The sequence below is a fragment of the Talaromyces marneffei genome, chromosome 1, assembly GCF_009556855.1.
Source record: "Talaromyces marneffei chromosome 1, complete sequence".
NCBI lineage: Eukaryota > Fungi > Ascomycota > Eurotiomycetes > Eurotiales > Trichocomaceae > Talaromyces > Talaromyces marneffei.
The window spans coordinates 3,572,936-3,589,677 of NC_072348.1; the positions used below are offsets into that span (position 1 = coordinate 3,572,936).

At 46.7% G+C, this 16,742-nt stretch overlaps 5 protein-coding genes across 5 annotated transcripts; 1 reads left to right on the forward strand and 4 right to left on the reverse strand.

The window, feature by feature from the left end:
• Positions 1–238: 238 nt before the first annotated feature.
• EYB26_001330 (uncharacterized protein) lies at positions 239–3,711 on the reverse strand (the record flags this gene model as incomplete). The annotated part of the gene is made up of 4 exons (XM_054260641.1): positions 239–281; positions 333–433; positions 484–3,314; positions 3,375–3,711. 4 exons carry the CDS (start codon positions 3,709–3,711, stop codon positions 239–241), a joined length of 3,312 nt encoding a protein of 1,103 aa, XP_054116616.1.
• A 4,821-nt stretch (positions 3,712–8,532) lies between these two features.
• On the reverse strand, positions 8,533–9,449 carry EYB26_001331 (uncharacterized protein; the record flags this gene model as incomplete). The annotated part of the gene is made up of 2 exons (XM_054260642.1): positions 8,533–9,336; positions 9,387–9,449. The coding sequence occupies 2 exons, from the start codon at positions 9,447–9,449 to the stop codon at positions 8,533–8,535; spliced, it is 867 nt and encodes a 288-aa protein (XP_054116617.1).
• A 1,317-nt stretch (positions 9,450–10,766) lies between these two features.
• On the forward strand, positions 10,767–12,488 carry EYB26_001332 (uncharacterized protein; the record flags this gene model as incomplete). Its single annotated transcript, XM_054260643.1, has 2 exons — positions 10,767–11,894; positions 11,946–12,488. 2 exons carry the CDS (start codon positions 10,767–10,769, stop codon positions 12,486–12,488), a joined length of 1,671 nt encoding a protein of 556 aa, XP_054116618.1.
• Positions 12,489–12,823: 335 nt separating this feature from the next.
• On the reverse strand, positions 12,824–13,799 carry EYB26_001333 (uncharacterized protein; the record flags this gene model as incomplete). Its single annotated transcript, XM_054260644.1, has 2 exons — positions 12,824–13,489; positions 13,551–13,799. 2 exons carry the CDS (start codon positions 13,797–13,799, stop codon positions 12,824–12,826), a joined length of 915 nt encoding a protein of 304 aa, XP_054116619.1.
• Positions 13,800–14,384: 585 nt separating this feature from the next.
• EYB26_001334 (uncharacterized protein) lies at positions 14,385–16,307 on the reverse strand (the record flags this gene model as incomplete). Its single annotated transcript, XM_054260645.1, has 7 exons — positions 14,385–14,929; positions 14,976–15,023; positions 15,079–15,321; positions 15,373–15,502; positions 15,557–15,970; positions 16,028–16,185; positions 16,250–16,307. 7 exons carry the CDS (start codon positions 16,305–16,307, stop codon positions 14,385–14,387), a joined length of 1,596 nt encoding a protein of 531 aa, XP_054116620.1.
• Between the last annotated feature and the right edge of the window lie 435 nt (positions 16,308–16,742).

The window sequence follows — 16,742 nt, forward strand, 5'->3', positions numbered from 1 at the left end:
AGAATATCCAAGAGTCATTAGCAGAACACACATTGACAAGTTCGTTATTACAATATTGATGGCTTTATGCAGGCATTTCCGAAAGCAATGTACCCTCTTTTTTTTCTTCTCTCATTCTCCATTCCCGAAACCGAAAGAAATTCAAGATTCGTCCCAATGAAAGGTCGAATATGTAAAAAGAGAATATTATAAAGATAATCGATAACAGGCGCTGGCAGTAAAACAAGTCGTGAAGTGATTATTTCGACGCAAGCAGTTGCGATGAGAATTTTTTGGACATGCTGAATGATACGTTAGTAAAAAAGGAATATACTGGAACGAGGAATACTCACAAATCAAAGAAGGCGAATTGGCTTGGGTTGCTGCCATATTCATACACGAAGCGACTGGCAAGGTAACTGCCAAAGATTGATCGGAGGTAATTTTCCGGTACCTGCAGAGATTAGTTAGAAATGATTGCATATAATGAAGAGAGAAACATACCCGAGTCAATATCGTATCTAGTCCAACCTTCTCCAAAAGTAGTCGCGGAAGAGCATCTTCCAAAACCTTGCGGCGCAATTCGATATTGTCCCAAAGCGCTGTCTTTTGCAGTTCCTCGTCGAGGTTTGTAATGGCCAAACTCAATCTATCGCTGAGCGCACTACGCAAAAGTCCCGTGCGTTCGTGTTCACGCCAGATCGCCTCGAATTCCAGGGTGGCGTTTCGTTGGATGACTTCCTGCACCTCCTTCACGTATTGCTGGTAGAAGGCGGGCACGGTTCCATCTTCGGCAACACACATGTTCTGGACAAATTCCTTGTCATCCAATGACAGTGAGGCCAAAACCTCGAGTGACGAGGATGTCACACCACCTTTGTTAGCAGATGCATCCTTGTAAAGAATACAGCCTGCCTTTTCCAACCGAAGTTTCGCGTCTTGCGTAATGAACAGATTGGCTCCTTCGACAATATATGGAATCACAGATTTGCCGTTCACAATCAGCTTATTCACGTTACTCAAGTCAATCGACTCAGGCCTTCCTCCACAAGGAACGAAGAGATCCACAGGTGAATCTTTTCGGAGGTGGAAGGTGTTTCGGAAAAGCATACCATTATTGACAACTTCTCCTGAAGGAAGCTTCACATTTGAATCTTCAACAAGGACGCGGTAGCCTTCAGATGACAGCTTAGACAGATCAAAATGTGAAATCATGACTCGCTTCTTTGCGAGCCTCATGAGTTCATCGCGATCCAATCCGTTAGGATCGACAAGCACCCCGGATCCATCAACGATTGCTGTATAGCGTTCGTTACCGAGGAGGATTTCGTTGGATCCCAAATCACCATCGGGACCACCAGTTTGCAACTTCTTGACGGTGGAAGGGTCGATATTCAACTTGCGGTAGATACCGAGGACGTACTGGCGAACGGAAAGAGTGGTCATACCATAGGCATCGTGAGGAATACCGCCCAGTCTAGGGCTCTTTCCTGTGAAGAATGACTTCCACCATGGCGCACCTCGTTTCCTGGCGTGCTCCGTAGCCCAGTCGACCAAATCTGCCGTATTCTCGTCTGGACCCATAAAAAGAATCTCATCCTTTCCGTGAAGATCGACGATAGGATCCTTAATACCGGGACTTGTGGGCGGGATAAGGAGATCGAGAATACTGTCGATATACTTCTCAAACGCCACACGAGCTTTGTCTTGATGGTCGACGTCAAGAAGAATAACACCCTTGGCACCACCCTCAGGAATGTCCTTGTTCTTACGCTGTTGCGTATTGGCAAGATTGTAGTTTTCGTCAAACAAAGAGCGAGCATTGATGCTGTAAGCTTCCTTGTTTCGACTCTTGACAATACGAATACCGCCACGAGCAATGTCACGGAAGCGAAGATGGAAACCTCTGAACTCGGAGCTGATCACGAGGAACATTCCGTAGAGACGTTGGGGGTACTCATGTTCTGGCAAGAAGTCTGGGTGCAGACGGAAGCTCAATGCAACCTTGGTTGGAGTGTAGAAGTTTGTTTTCAAAATGGCCTTGTTGAAGGTTCGGAAAGCAGTCAAGACCATTTCGTCGTGCTCATTGGCAGCAGTTCGATTGATAAGTTCTTTGAGTTTGGCATCGTCCAAGATCTCATCGACTTGCAAACGCAAGTAACTGAGTGTAGGAAGGAAATCATCCTGTGGGTCTCCAGTTTGCACGTAATGTGTACTGGCAAAATCAAGGTAGAGCTTGTGAATAAGATCTGGGTATTTGTTGATGATCTCGAAAATATAATCCGACGTGAATGTCTCGGTACGGAGACGCTTCTTGATCTTGGACAAAAGCTCTGCATGTACGCTATTGCTAGCGTCCAAAAGCGCAGTCAACGAAGTGTATTCAGACCCAAGTCGGTTCAGGAATTGCTGGATGAAGACCCAAGCACAATGAGAGTAAATGGTCTCCTGTAAACTCAGTCGACCGGTGGCAAAGTGATTTTGGAATCTGTTTTGTGGTACACAGTACAGAAGAGAAACCTCTTTCACAATCTGGTGGATGGCAGCTTCAATGGGAGGATACTTTTGTGAAATTTCCGCACTAGAGACGGGTCTCAAGTAGAGAGAAATAACGTTGATCCCGTTAGAGAAGCTCTCGAGGTATTTTCTCGAGCTAGTGAGTCTGTAGTAGTGGTAGAGATCAGACAGCGCACTAAAGATGCCCATGGCAGATCCTTGGCGATAGGCCACGACCAAACGCTTTTCGCGGCTGCCCTCGATGTCGAAGACTTCGATAACAGGGCCTGTTCGAGACACCGCATTAGTGATGATCTCTTGGTAGATGGCCTTGGTGTTGGCAGTGGCCTTTTGGAGGAAGCGTTTTTCGCCGATGATCTCAATATTGGTTTCGTCGGGGTCCGGGTTAGGGTTAGCAAACTGGCATCGATAGACAAAGTAACAACGCAATTGCTGTGCATCCTCTCCTGGTAAGGGGCTGGTCGAGCGGAAACTCTCGATTCGATAGCTTCTGCCGGACTTGGAGCCGTCGATGTATTTGGAATCTATGCGTGATTCATAGTTTGGCCCATCAAGTGACGTCACACCAGGCTTGCTGGTGTCGATGTAGACAGCATGATCTTCGTCTTCCTTGTCCAGTCGGATCTCCAAGCGCTTATCATCTCGGGCATAGGCAGCTACTTTGGCTGCGTATAATGACAGGATCTGGGTGACTATGGATTCGACAGACTCGGTCTGGAAGTACATGTCATCGATTCCGAGCATGTTGTAGAACCAGGTTGTTTCGGATACAACGAAATCACTGGGAAAGAAGCCTTTCTCCTCTAAGCGGTCCATGACTGTTCAAAGTTAGATAAGCCTGCGTCATAGAATGCGACGGGAAATGTAGAAGAGCTTACCCTGTTCCATCTGTTCCTGTTTGCCTTCGAATTTGGCAGAAATATAGCCAGATCCTTCTTCTGGCAAGACTCTGTGATGACCAGGCAATCCCAAGTGCACTGGTTGTGGTGAGGGTTGACGACCCGGCGTCCTGACGACATGGTCGAGATGTTTGTTGTGAGGAAATCGCTGGAATCCAATTGGCGTTCCAGAGCCGGATGAACCACTACCACCGACAACCAACTGTGGTGTTGAGAGACCATTGATGTGCCCATTTACTCCAGCATGGGAGGGCAGACCCCCTTCTAAAGGGGTTCGAGGCGAACCAGTATCAACTGACATGGCGGGGTTGTGCATGTGGACGTAAGAGCGAACGAAGGATAGGGAGGAAAATGCGAATGACGATGGGACGAGATGGAGAGGGATTTTCTTCTAGTTATACTGTTTCAGAGTGGGAACAAGCTCTGGACACGGGGAGTTTCGTTAGTTTGATTAGGACTTGCGGTCAAACAATGCAACGAAAGATAAGAGAATAAGCAAGGAAAGACGCAAGATAACCGGGAAGAAGGGAAATTACCAGGCAAACAATAGACAAACAGTCGTTATCTCTAGATAACAGGGTTGTTGTAGGATTGCAATCGAGGCCAATGCATAAAAGTGTAACACCAGAGGGCAACGAGTGAGGGCGTAGAGCTGAGCTCCGGGAGCGTTATCCGAGTACGAGTTGGATGAGTTTCACAACGGCAGGCACACCATGCAAGAGAATTGGATTATTTGTTATCAATGGGGAGTTGCGGACACGTGTTTAGATTCTTGGTAGACCGAATTGAGAGGAAAATGAAAACATGGTGAGGAATTGAGCGATATAAATACAAGGGGAGCACCTTTTGGGCTTGATTGTGGCGGGGACCGGCGCGACGTCAGAACAGCCCACATGATTTGCGCGACGGCAGGCGGTAAGACGGCAAGATGCGGTCAGGAACGGCATCTTGTATGTAGTAGTAGTAGGAGCTTTCGCTGGAATATCATCTCTGCTCGTATTTCTTCTTTACTCTTCTTTACTCTGTCCTATCATTCTTGACTTCATGATTAATTACGAAGATACTCATCCAATTGACCTTCTATCGCGACGAACAACAGTCTGAATCGTCAGCAGCGCAAGACCAACAGCCATACAACCCCCAACAAACTACGTAGCCACACGAGCGCTCAGAAATTCTCCCCAGACCAGCTGACCACAAAGCCAGAACATAGCTCTAGATCCGTCGTCCCAGCGGGTCTGTTCTCCATATTTAGCAATCTATCAATCCAGGTCCCAGGACACGATACGCTTTTACGGAATAGTTCGTAGGGGGTTGCCGCAGGTGATCAGATCGATTGGATCTGGCGCAGTCATGCCGGTTCAAGGGATAGGCACGCAGTCCCTAGCGACTTCCATTACAGAATACAACTGGGCTTACTTATCGCCTCGGTATTCATTCCATAGATGACCCATCCATATACTCGTACGTACCGCTCGGAATCCGGCTATCGGCGTGCCGGTGGTCTCTCCCGACTCTCCGGGCACTGTCCAGTCACATTCTACCGACCAACCCAGTTTTTGAATTCGTACAACGTCGATACCAGACGGTGGTACGCCCCTTGCCAATGACTCATAATACTTGTATCCGTTGAGATAACTAGTTAACTAATGGAACCGAAAATGGCGCATTGCGAATGGTACGTGGAGCGTTCAGCGCCACCGCAATTGGTCCGGTCATGTTCCAGATCCACCGTCCAAAATGTCCCAGTCAAACGGGCCTGAGGCTGTGCGTGGTGCATTTCTATTATTATCATTACCTTATGGAATCAACGACTCTCTAAGTTACTCGTCGTAATGATGAAATTAATAAAAAGACTGTTCCAGCCTGTCTCGAGCGACGATCTCGCACGGCTGGATTCCCCGTCTGTCTCGATGAGGAAAGAAAAAGAGCTATAATTATGCAATGAGCAATAGAAATGAGGGATTTCCTCATTGTGTTTTCAGTATAGGGGAGGTCAAATGACTCCATAATATGCAGTCTTTTTGGATTTTACCTAAGCAGCCAGAATCCGGAGTAATTATTGGTGAAAGCCTCGTGATTACCCCGGATTTTGTTCGTGGATTACGTAGTTGTAGCCATGAAGTAACTAACTAGTTAGTTAAGTTAGAAGAATACGACTGTTATTTTTTAACTGCGGGCAGTTTCTCTTCCAATTACCTTGGTTGCACCGCAATAAGATCGCCATACCGTATACAATACAGTAGAACATAGCTGGAGAAAATACCTAAAATTGTTTATGGGAATTCATAGGTTCAAGTTGACGAATTCCTCCCCTGAATCGATCGCACACCACATGGGAGATATCACGTGTACCGTATCTTTTGATCACGGGACATACAGATTTTACCGGGCACGTACTTGCTTTGTCAACGATCGATCGAGACTCCGACTCTTAAGTTAGCTCTAGGGCTGGGCTAGGTGTACATCGTCTTAATAAGATTTGAGTCTCTCTAATCGCGCTTAGTCAGGGGTTAGTAACTTAAGTTAACTAACTTGTTGTTCAATGTTGACTCAGTACGTACTACGTAACTAGTACTCGTGACTTGATTCTAGGAGTTTATTTGATTGCTTAGTTTTTCGCCAGTTCCAAGACCGAGTGATGATAAATCAAAACCAGTTGATTGCCAATCTAAAATGAAAAAGAAAAAAAAAAGGAGATATTCTTGTTTCTCAAGAATTGACACGATGCTTGCAAGAGCGGTCTGGCTCTGAAGATACGTGTACGCCACGGTACGATTGGCGACCATAGTGAACCACCATTCGCCGCCATTCGCCGAAACGCCGAGGATGGCTACAACGAACTTCTCGAAGTATCGCCTATGTACTATGTATTTCCTACATAACCACGAACTCACGAGGCTGTGAACTTTCCTCTATGATCCGTTTTCCTTGCTCAAGAAACTCGGCTTATGCCGAATTTTTTGTGGTTATGTTCGAAGTCCATCGAACAGGCATTGCAGCCGCGTAAAGAGATGTTTGCTGATTACATACTTTTGCCAGGAAGATCGTTACTCAGCTCGAAAACCCCTTATCCTTTCTCTTCGAATTCTTCCTGACAACTGACCAGATATTCTATTTTGTTGATTCATACGGCTCGAAAAGACTGCAATAATACCCGGTACGCACCAATACAACAAATACCACCACAACCTTCTGGGCATATGTGATACGATACAGCCTTCATACACATAACTAACCCCGGATTTGCTGACTTCCCGAGCGCAGTCCCAAACAATTGGGGCGAGCATTATGCCCCAAGAAGTTTAGCCGCCTCAAAACTGCTCATAGTTGATGGGGCAGAGAAAAAACATGGGGGACTACCTTATTGCTCACTTCTCCCTGGAATCTTCCTTTTTGCTTCCTCTCCTTTATCGCGCTGTCTTCCATGACAGGTGATTGGTTGCCTTGATTTCTTGTCAGATGACACGTACGTACGCAGTAACTTACCTACCAACTCTCCTACCCAGCTAGGATTTTCCTAGCAAACGAGGCCAGGGCTAAGGAGCTTGTTCTTTCACACTACAACTTGTGTGGGAAGTTTGTTACCCAACAGCTAACTAGTGACTCCGTACGACAAGGCAGACATATTCCCAAGATGAATGCGAGATGCAAGGCGACTAATCATTTTAACCGGCTATGATTGAATCTGGATCCATGAAACATTAACTGAGCCAGTTGGGCTGAAAGGCCCGAGTTGAAAATATCCGGGAGGACAGGGAAGGACATGTTATTCGTAGCCTACGTACTCCGTAACTAGCTAGGTACATACCTATACGGAGCAGAATACCTGGGGTAATCCCAAAAGGTTGGGGTAAAATACCAAAAAGGTTCAAAAAATACAACAAAAAAGGAAACAACTCCAGACTACTCCGTGTCTAGTCCCCCTGTCGATACTCCTCCTACATACTTGTTTTCTTCCTGTTTCTCTTTTCTTTTTCTTTTCTACCTGACCAGACAAGAAGACCAGTCCAGACGTGTTTCTCGACACAAACGATACTCCGTACATACGTACATCTGCCAGATCACTGGTGTATCCGATTAAATCACAGTCAGGTTTATCATTCATCACATTTACCTACCTACCTCTACAGACCTGGCCAGCTAGTCTATGCTAGGTATATATTGGCGGTGAACTTCTTCCACTTTTTTTTCGGCCTCGTGCCTCCTCTTTCTACACCGTGCAACTTTTTGTTGTTAAATTTCAGAATCGGCTCAAATTACTGACGTACGTTTTTCATAACCATACAGGCTTGGGGCAGGACTGTCCTATCGTTGTATTTATTTATCCCTTGTCTCGTGTTGCTTTTTTCTGGGGTTTTTTTTTGTTTCCTTTGAAACGAAGCTGGAACTAATGTTGTGGTGTTAGATCAGCTGAAAGAAATTAATTACTGTGTGAATTACTCCCCACCACCATTCTCATTCTTAATCGCCATTTCTTTTCTCTCAACTCTCAATTTGCGTATCGATCATCGAGTGCGGCGACAAAACCATCGAGGGTATACACATTCAAATCTATCAATCACCTAATCGACGCATCAATCGACAGCATCTAGTGACGATAAGCAAAATGGCAACCATGCATCCAAAACTCAGCAAACTCTCGACCCAATCACCCACAACCCCAAAATCATCCACATCAAATGCCGCTCTAAACCATCAAGACATATTCCGTGCCCTCGAAGCATCAGCTTCTCTACTACCAAAGTTATTCCTATCATCGGCGGTTACATCATCCGACATGTCCTCCTCATCCGCGACACATGTCGAGTATTCGGAGCATCAATACCAAAATCCGCCGCCGCCACCGCCATCACCCATCGGGTTTCCATCGAGTCCTTGTTGAGATTTTTGCTTGTGGCCTGTTGCGTGTTGATTCTTTGTATACGTAATATAGATCAATTGGCGGCGTTGCAAACACGGAGTTGGTAGGGACATGGTAATGGAATTTGCGTCGGTATTTTCTCGGCAGCTGCTGTGCAGATAAACTTGTTCATTTTTCTTCTTCCGATTGAATGGATTAGCTCTGATGAGCAATTGTTGAACGATCGTGCACAATTCGTTATAGTTCGTAGACCAATGTAACCTTGTACATTGTCTAGGATGGCGCCGTATCAAACGAGGGACTAGCCTCTATCTGATTATACAACTCCTCCAACTGGGCCAGCGCCTCTTGATCGCCCGCAAGAGCCGCGCGGTTCAAGCGATGAATAGTATTAATCCGATCCTCAGTACGAGCCCATCCGCTAATCTTATTTTCAAACTGCTGATTACGTCTCGACCCATATGTCATTCGCACCATGTCCGTCTCGCCCTTTTCGCGTTTGATGTCCATGAGTTCTTGCAGGAAGCGGACTTGAGAAGACCTACTATCCGCTAGTAACGGATTCGACGCGGACAAAGATTGTGTCGCATCAGATTCATTCGTTTGGGCGCCGTTGGCAGTAGCAGACGGACGAGAAAAATGCGCTCGTCGTCCTATTAATTTTATCGGGTTCGCGGCAATCACTGAATATCCATCCGTGTGCTTGAGATATGTCGGATCCGGCTCCGAGTCTTCGCGACGAACGAAATGCATATCTGTCCCAATCATATCTGCCCATTCACAACTGAAAATATGATTTCGATAGGAGACGTATGGATTCCGGCTGTGCAGTTCCATGATTTGTATTCGATCATCGTTCTCATCTTCGGCCGGGAGGTCGTCTATAGATTCATCGGCGTCGACTCGTTTGCGTTTTCCTGTCGCTTCTGCGCTCTCTTCATTCGGCGGTGATGCGGCTTCTTCGGCTTCTTCTTCGGTTCTGCCGAGTTGTTCTTCTGGTGCCGACGAGGATGGTTGTCCGCGCGGCGGTCTCAGGGCTCCATTGTAGGAGGTTAGATCGATGTTGACGAAGAACGTCTGCATGTCAGATTTAGTTGTATCCGGATACAGGGTGTTGTAGGATATACCTCTGTCTCGGTCGCATCGTACTCGTACTCATATTCGGAGTCTGATGTTATTGATTCCTGCATGACTGGTTGCGTAAATGTGTGTGTGTGTGTGTGGTAGTCGTACCTGTCTGTCGCCTTGAAGAAGCTCCATCCCGCCGGTGCAAGCCCTTGCCTGCACTAACGCTGCGGGCTAAACCTAATTGGGGCCGGCCACTTAAGCTTTGTAGTGGGCTTGGCGCCTGCCATCTAGGCCCATCCTTCAGCGTTCACTTCGCTGAATCTGGCGGTTGTTCGACGATCATGGGATGATGTGGAATTACTACAGGATATTATACATCGTTAGTCTATATCGTACACTATGCCTAATCCAATTGACAGTCGTATACCATGCACGCCTGCCCATCGCACTCGGGTTCTATCGGCGGCTTATCGATAAGCCCACGCCTCCTGGAGATCACTCGTGAGGCGATAATCGTATCGATTGCTAGCCGACCCTATCGATTAGTTCGTTACGAACTATGGAGCCATCTTGCACTGATCATCATGATGATGATGAAACATGAGAAGGACACCTTCTTGTGGACTTGCGTTTCGTACCAAATATTGCATTCGTTAATATGGTTAGGAGGTCTTAGAAAATCGGAAGACAGTACGAGCTCCGGAGCCAGTACGCGAATCAAAAACCACGCATCAGCTGCCTCAAACTCTGCGTCTCAACAGTCAGTCACAGAAAATCGGCTGTGAGCGGAACACCTGGGGCTGACCTCGATGCCGATTCGTGGGGGGGCCACTCTCTGGAGCGTCTCTTCCCTCTTTGAGTTTTCGCGGGCGCTGATTGGCTACATCTCGCCATGGGCCGCGGCCGGCGATGCTGAATGGACGAAAAGGACGAGTCACGCTGGCGGTTCCCGCCCTCTCTCACTTTCACCTGCAGCGTTCCTGACTCTCGCTCTTTTCCTCTCTTCTTTTCTTCTCGTCTCATATACCCTCCATCCTCTGTTCACTCCTCTCTACTCCCCCCCTCTTGTTTACAACTTCATTCCTCGCCTCTCATCCCGCCCTATATAGCATGCCATTGCTGCCCTTATAGATACCTCAGTGGCTTAGCCGCTTACGGTACTTCCTGCTGGTCCGGTACCACACTGAGCCTGTCTCATCATTATCACGAAGAAACGCATTATTATTTCCATTCATATCTTTGCTCGTTGGTCCTGCTAGTACACGATCGCCGGATAACTCACGATTGATCGCTTCTGTTACCGCAGGCCCGGTACATCTACGGACATCCCGGACAGCGGCGGCTCTCTCGGATCACGCAGACTAATACATAACAACCGTCTCTACTGCATCCGAGAAATCCGGCTTTTCGACCGAAATATCAACCACACACTCGCCGCGATGGCCCGACGGCGTCCAGTCTCCAAGTTCATCATCCTCACTCTCACAAGCCTGATCGCCTACCTATCGATCAGCAGCTTCCTCCGTGCCGTCAAACCGTCGTTATTCGTTTGGTCCGAAGAAGACTTGGAAGAGGCAGAATGGCTGGCCACGTCGAAATCATGGTGGGATCGCAAGTTTTGTCGGTTCTTCGGCCTCTGCGGTATCGCCCACGTACGTCTGTCCCGCGCCAATAGTGGACCTCCCAGTAGGACATTGAATCAAATGCCCGTCAATGGTCAAGAGGATAGCTGGCGGATGGATTGGACCCTTGCAGAAGATCTTTCGGCAAATTGGACCAATCATGAGAAGATTTTGCGTGAAGTGCCACATTATGTACTAGAGTATGCGCCTCTAGTTCATTTGTTCTCCGGCGAGAACTTTTGGCCAGGTGATATTGCGGAACATCTCGTATACACTACCCCAATGTTGAACTATACTACTGTCCAGGCAAAATGGGGGTATCCAACATTGCAAGATCTTGATCGATTAAACCGATGGCAATTGGGGAAGCATGTTTACCTCACCAGCGGCGACAACGTTGAAAACCGACCGAAATGGTTGGGAGGAGAGAGAAATATTCCGGTGCCCCAGCCTGGCACGCCGAAAGATCCCGAGGAGCCAGAAGACAACAAGCCGGGTAGCCCTCCCGTGTTTAACGAAGATGACGACCGGGGGAAATGGTACGATGCCGGAAGCTGGGAGGACAATGTGGATGCTCACTCGGTAGACCCGGAAGAGCTGGATTTAATGTCATTTGACTCGCGGATGGATGTTGAAGACCTCCGCAAGAGATATGGCGGCAAACCAATCAACACTACTACAGGCGCAGAACGGGGACGTAGTGATGCCCCTGCGATCTTGGTGGTTGTCGACAAAGGTAATGACATCGTGGATGCTTTTTGGTTCTTTTTCTATAGTTACAATCTTGGTAATACCGTCTTTGATGTGCGTTTTGGCAATCACGTCGGCGACTGGGAGCATACCATGGTGCGGTTTTACAAGGGCCATCCGAAAGCATTGTTTCTTAGCGCTCATACTGCAGGCGAGGCCTACAGTTATGAGGCCATCGAGAAACATGGAAGACGGGTACGTTATTTTCAGTCTCCGGCGTATGAATTTATCTGACTAACAGTCTAGCCCGTTGTTTATTCTGCCACCGGCACGCACGCCATGTATGCCAAGCCTGGAATTCATGAATATGTCCTCCCATGGGGTCTACTTCATGATCAAACCGATCGGGGTCCACTATGGGACCCACTACTCAACTCGCATTACTACACATACAACTATCTAACCGATGTCCTCCGTGCCTCTAACCTCAACCCCTCTGCACCAACCGAGTGGTTCTTCTTCAATGGACACTGGGGCGACAAGTTCTACCCGCTAGGTGACCCACGTCAATACCGATTCGCAGGGCAATATCACTATGTCAATGGTCCATTGGGTCCGCGATTCAAACATCTCGGTCGTCGCAAAGTATGCCAAGGGCGTTATACCAGCCCATGCGTGATCCGCAACTTCATTCAAGAAGAGAAACTATCCAAGCGCGGGGTTGGCGTCGGACTCGGCGAAGAGCCCGAAGACGAAGATTTGAGTTCCATCATTGATCGTCGTACAGGTTGGTTAATGATGAACGGTATCAATCCAAAAGCGCATTCAGATGGTACGGAGTTTAGGTAGATCGTTGCTTCGAGTCATTAGGCTGCGGTTGCAGGCGTTCTTCTCATCAAAGTCTTCTGATTGATGAATTTGTTCTTATTTTCGTTTTTATACCCCAATATTGTTCTGAATGGTGCATGATTCTTATGATTTGTTCTCATGATTCGAAAAGGACCTATAGAATTGATCGATTATCTTGTTGGTACTACGTACGTACTACGAATTAGTGTTATCGATAAGATCGACGCTAGAGTTAGATCCGATCGTAGACGGCCGTGCATTTACCCGCTCACCCAGATTGTCTACTTTCACGATGACATGACCTTATCAACATATCCACCCTCACAAATACAATATTAAATGAATCCGTCCGCAATCTCACGAGCCCGTGTCACCATTCTCTCCAACGGAATCCTTTCACTCGCCTCCTTCCCGGCCCAAAGCCTCCACTGCTCATTCAACTGAAAACTAACAACATCTACGCCTTCCCCAGTCACCCATCCACACTTCTTGGCCGCCTTCAAATTCTTAGTTTCACGCGGTTTGTAGCACATATCGAGAAACACCCCTTTCTTTTCGTCCTTGTGGTCAAGCAGAGCACGCAACGTGTCGCGCGCCACGATCTCTGCTTCGGTTGTAGGTGGGTCATCTGGTACAGTGCCTATTCCATAGTATGGCTCATCTTTGAGATTGCGTGCTTGTTCTGGCGTTTGTAGATGAACTATTTCCGGCATGGGGATCGGGGGCGTAGTCTTCTGATATCGGACTGATATGTCGCTCAAAAGTGTTTGGACTTCTTTGGCGTCACGGTTGATGCTGTATATTTTCGTAACGTTTAGATGCCTCGTAAAAGCATATATTGCAGCTCGACATGCACCGCCAGCACCCACGATGAACCCGGTTTTAGTCTCGCCATTGGTGCTGGTAGTGTCGCTATCCCCTGCCCTGAATTCGTGATCAAGCCGCAGAAGACAGTCCCTGACTCCAACCCAATCCGTATTCGTCCCAATCAACCTTCTTTTCTTTGATCCAGTGGCATCGGGCTCAAAAACAGGATAAATGTTAGTTATTACAAGCCCCCACCAAGTCAACAATCTCATCGACACCATCCAAATACGGAATAATATCGAGTTTATGGGGCATGGTAATCACAGTCCCAGCAAACTCGGAACCGCATAATTTTGTTTCTGCGAAGTCACTGAGGTCGGTGGTGTCGACTGCTTCGAGACGCCAGTTGGTGTATCCGATGGATGCGGCGACCTCGTGCATGTAGTTCGAGACGGCGTGGCTGATGTTTGAGCCTAGGAAGTAGATTCGTTTTTGGTCTTGCATTTTGATTCCGGATCTATTTTATTAACACAAATAGAACTAATCTGGGGAATATCAAGTGGAAGCACCTACTACTTCAAGTGAATATGCGGGGTTATCTATGTTCATCTCTCCTCTCCATCTTATCCGCTCGCGTAAACACTTAGCCGGACAGCCTAGATTTCATACTTTATATCTTTAATTCACCCTGAATAAAGTGTTGATGATGGTACGGTAAGGAGATCATATGTACAGCATTGTTAGAGAAGATATGATGTTACTACTTCGAAAGAGTTGAGTAACTAAGTATGCATTGATTAGAATTACCTAAATAAGACAAATTAGGGCTAAGTTAACTAAATGCCCAGAACGCCCGAGATGGTCATGACAGAACGAAAACTTTACTTTTCCGAAAAAATATTGAACAACAGACAAACGCAACAGACAGTATCAGAAGACAAAAAAATAATCAAACGCCTTCAAGGTGCTGGTTCAGAGAATGGCTAAACCGATGCTGTGTACCCATCCATATATGCACGCCATGATCCAAAGATATAAATATGCAATTCATCCATGTCGTTGACATCGTTTTCATGTAAACATTCAAGATCAAACTTGCTGCGCACCTGCATTCTCCCTCTCCTCATCAGCAACAAGCTTCTGACAAAACGGGCTATTCTTCCGAATCTCAGCCCCATAATACAGCAACGCAAACGGAATCGGGATGCACGCCAAACTGACAAACCCCAGCACAGAAGTCCCCCACGAAGGTCCCAACGAGTCATACAGCGGAGCTGTGGTAAAGGGTAAAAATGCGCCGGCAATACTTCTCACAATGACCGAAGCTGCCAGGGCACTCGCAGAGTATGTTTTGTATGCATCGGTGACATATGTCAACAGTGAGGTGAAGATGATTTGATATCCGAACCCGAACACAAAGCCTGAGGCAACGGGTACAATCCAATGAATGTTTGACTTGGCGGTCCAGGCGAGCCAGAAAATGCTGATTGTGAGACAAGGGCCGGAGATGCATGATAAGGGGAGACGGTGCAGTTCGGGGCTGGAGGTCCAGGATTTGCTGAGTTTTTTGTTTTTCTCGTAGTACATGTCATAGCAGAGTGTTACGAGGCCGGAGGAGGAGGCGCCAATGCCGACTAATCAATTAGCATTGTGTTGATTCAGTGTGAAGGTAGAGCTTACTTGGAATATATGTGAGAGATGCTGACTTGACGTCAAAGCCAAAGATTCCTGTATAAGTTGTGTCAGTTTGCCAGAGTAGGATAAAAAAGACCGATTAACATACCCTCAAAAATGATGGGATATGCCTGAAAGTAGAAGAACACCAGACTATACGCAAGAGAAATGTATACTGTAGTCGAAAGAATGATAGGTTCAAAAATAAGCATCGTAATGGGTCGGATGATGAGTTGTGTTGTGCTGAACGTCGAGTCAGAGCGCAATTCTGCTCGAGAGAAGTATCGATTGCTTCTCCATTTCTTTCTGAGTTTTGACGCTTGTTGTTTCAAGAGGGCTGGTCCGAAGGTTTCTATTCATGGTTAGTCTGATAAACTGACGTGATATATTGAGGAATAAATACCGGATGTGAACAACAGAGCTAACCAAGTGGTGCCCGTCAAGATCAAATCAATTCGAAACGTCCATCTCCAACCATATTGAACAGAGCATCCGGAAATAATCGGTCCTAGGATTGGGCCAAAACTAGCAGCCTATTTCAATCATATTAGCAATGCACAGGCCTTCACAGAGAGAGATCCTCATACCGACATATACGAAACCATCGCACGGCCTCGAGTCCGCTCATCAAAAAACATATCCGCATACAACCCACCCACAACAGTCTGCGACGCAACCCCAGCCACACCACATATCATCCTAGAAGCCAGGAATAATCCCCAACTCGGGGTAAAGGCGCATGCCAGCGTTGCCAATACAAAAACCGTGAATGTGCCTAACAGAACAGGCTTGCGTCCAATGGTTTCACTCATTGTGCTAAACACCATGGATCCGGTCATATACCCAACTAGAAATAATGCGGTTGGTAAATTTTTGAGTGCGTTGCCGGATTGGTCGAATTCTTGCATTATGAATGGTACGGCATTGCTGGGAAGGGCTGTTGATATACCGCTATTGACTACCACGAACAATGCCACGACGGCGTTGTACAGTTTTTTTCTCTATGCAGTGGGTTAACTTTGGATACCTTATGAGCAAAATACAGAAATTTTGCGTACAGAAGTCCAATTTGGAGGGTTCACGGTGGATTGATCTGAGAATTCAACTAGTATTTCATCTTGTGATAGCTTGGTCAATGTGTATCCTGCGTCTGTTTGTAGCTCTCTTTTTGACTCTGTCAGGGAGATAGGTTTTTCTTGAATGACATATCCTTTGTCTATAATCATGAATCACTTTAGTATATTTAGAAAAGACTGCTGAGGTATGAGGTACAGTCATACCTGAAAGAGGAAGGTCAGATACTCTGGCTGTAGCCGAGTCTTTACTCTTGGTTTCCATTGTGTCTATATTCGAATTGAGGAAATTAAGGGTAGAGAGAAGGGGAGAATCGTGTGCTTGAATTCGAAAACATAAAGTATCATTTCACTTCATCTTATGGAACGAGTGGCTCTTTATATATATACTTGAAGTTTTTTTTCCCAATTCCACACTACAAACCCCAAAGGCACACAGAAACAAGAAATTGCCGACTCCAATTGACTCACCTACCATGGCCCACTGGCCAGGCCATCTATCAAGTGTATAATACCTCATTAATACTCTCTTTGAGGGAAAAGTTTACACGGCTTTTGTGGAGTTCATATATCACTTTCCGAACCGGGAAGTCGGGCCCGGACCGGGACCGGAAATTAGGGCAAATGAGCCTCCGGCGCCGATTAGAATCCGTGGTCTAGACAAGTGTGTTTTTAACAAGTTGGTTGTTCGTGTTGATTT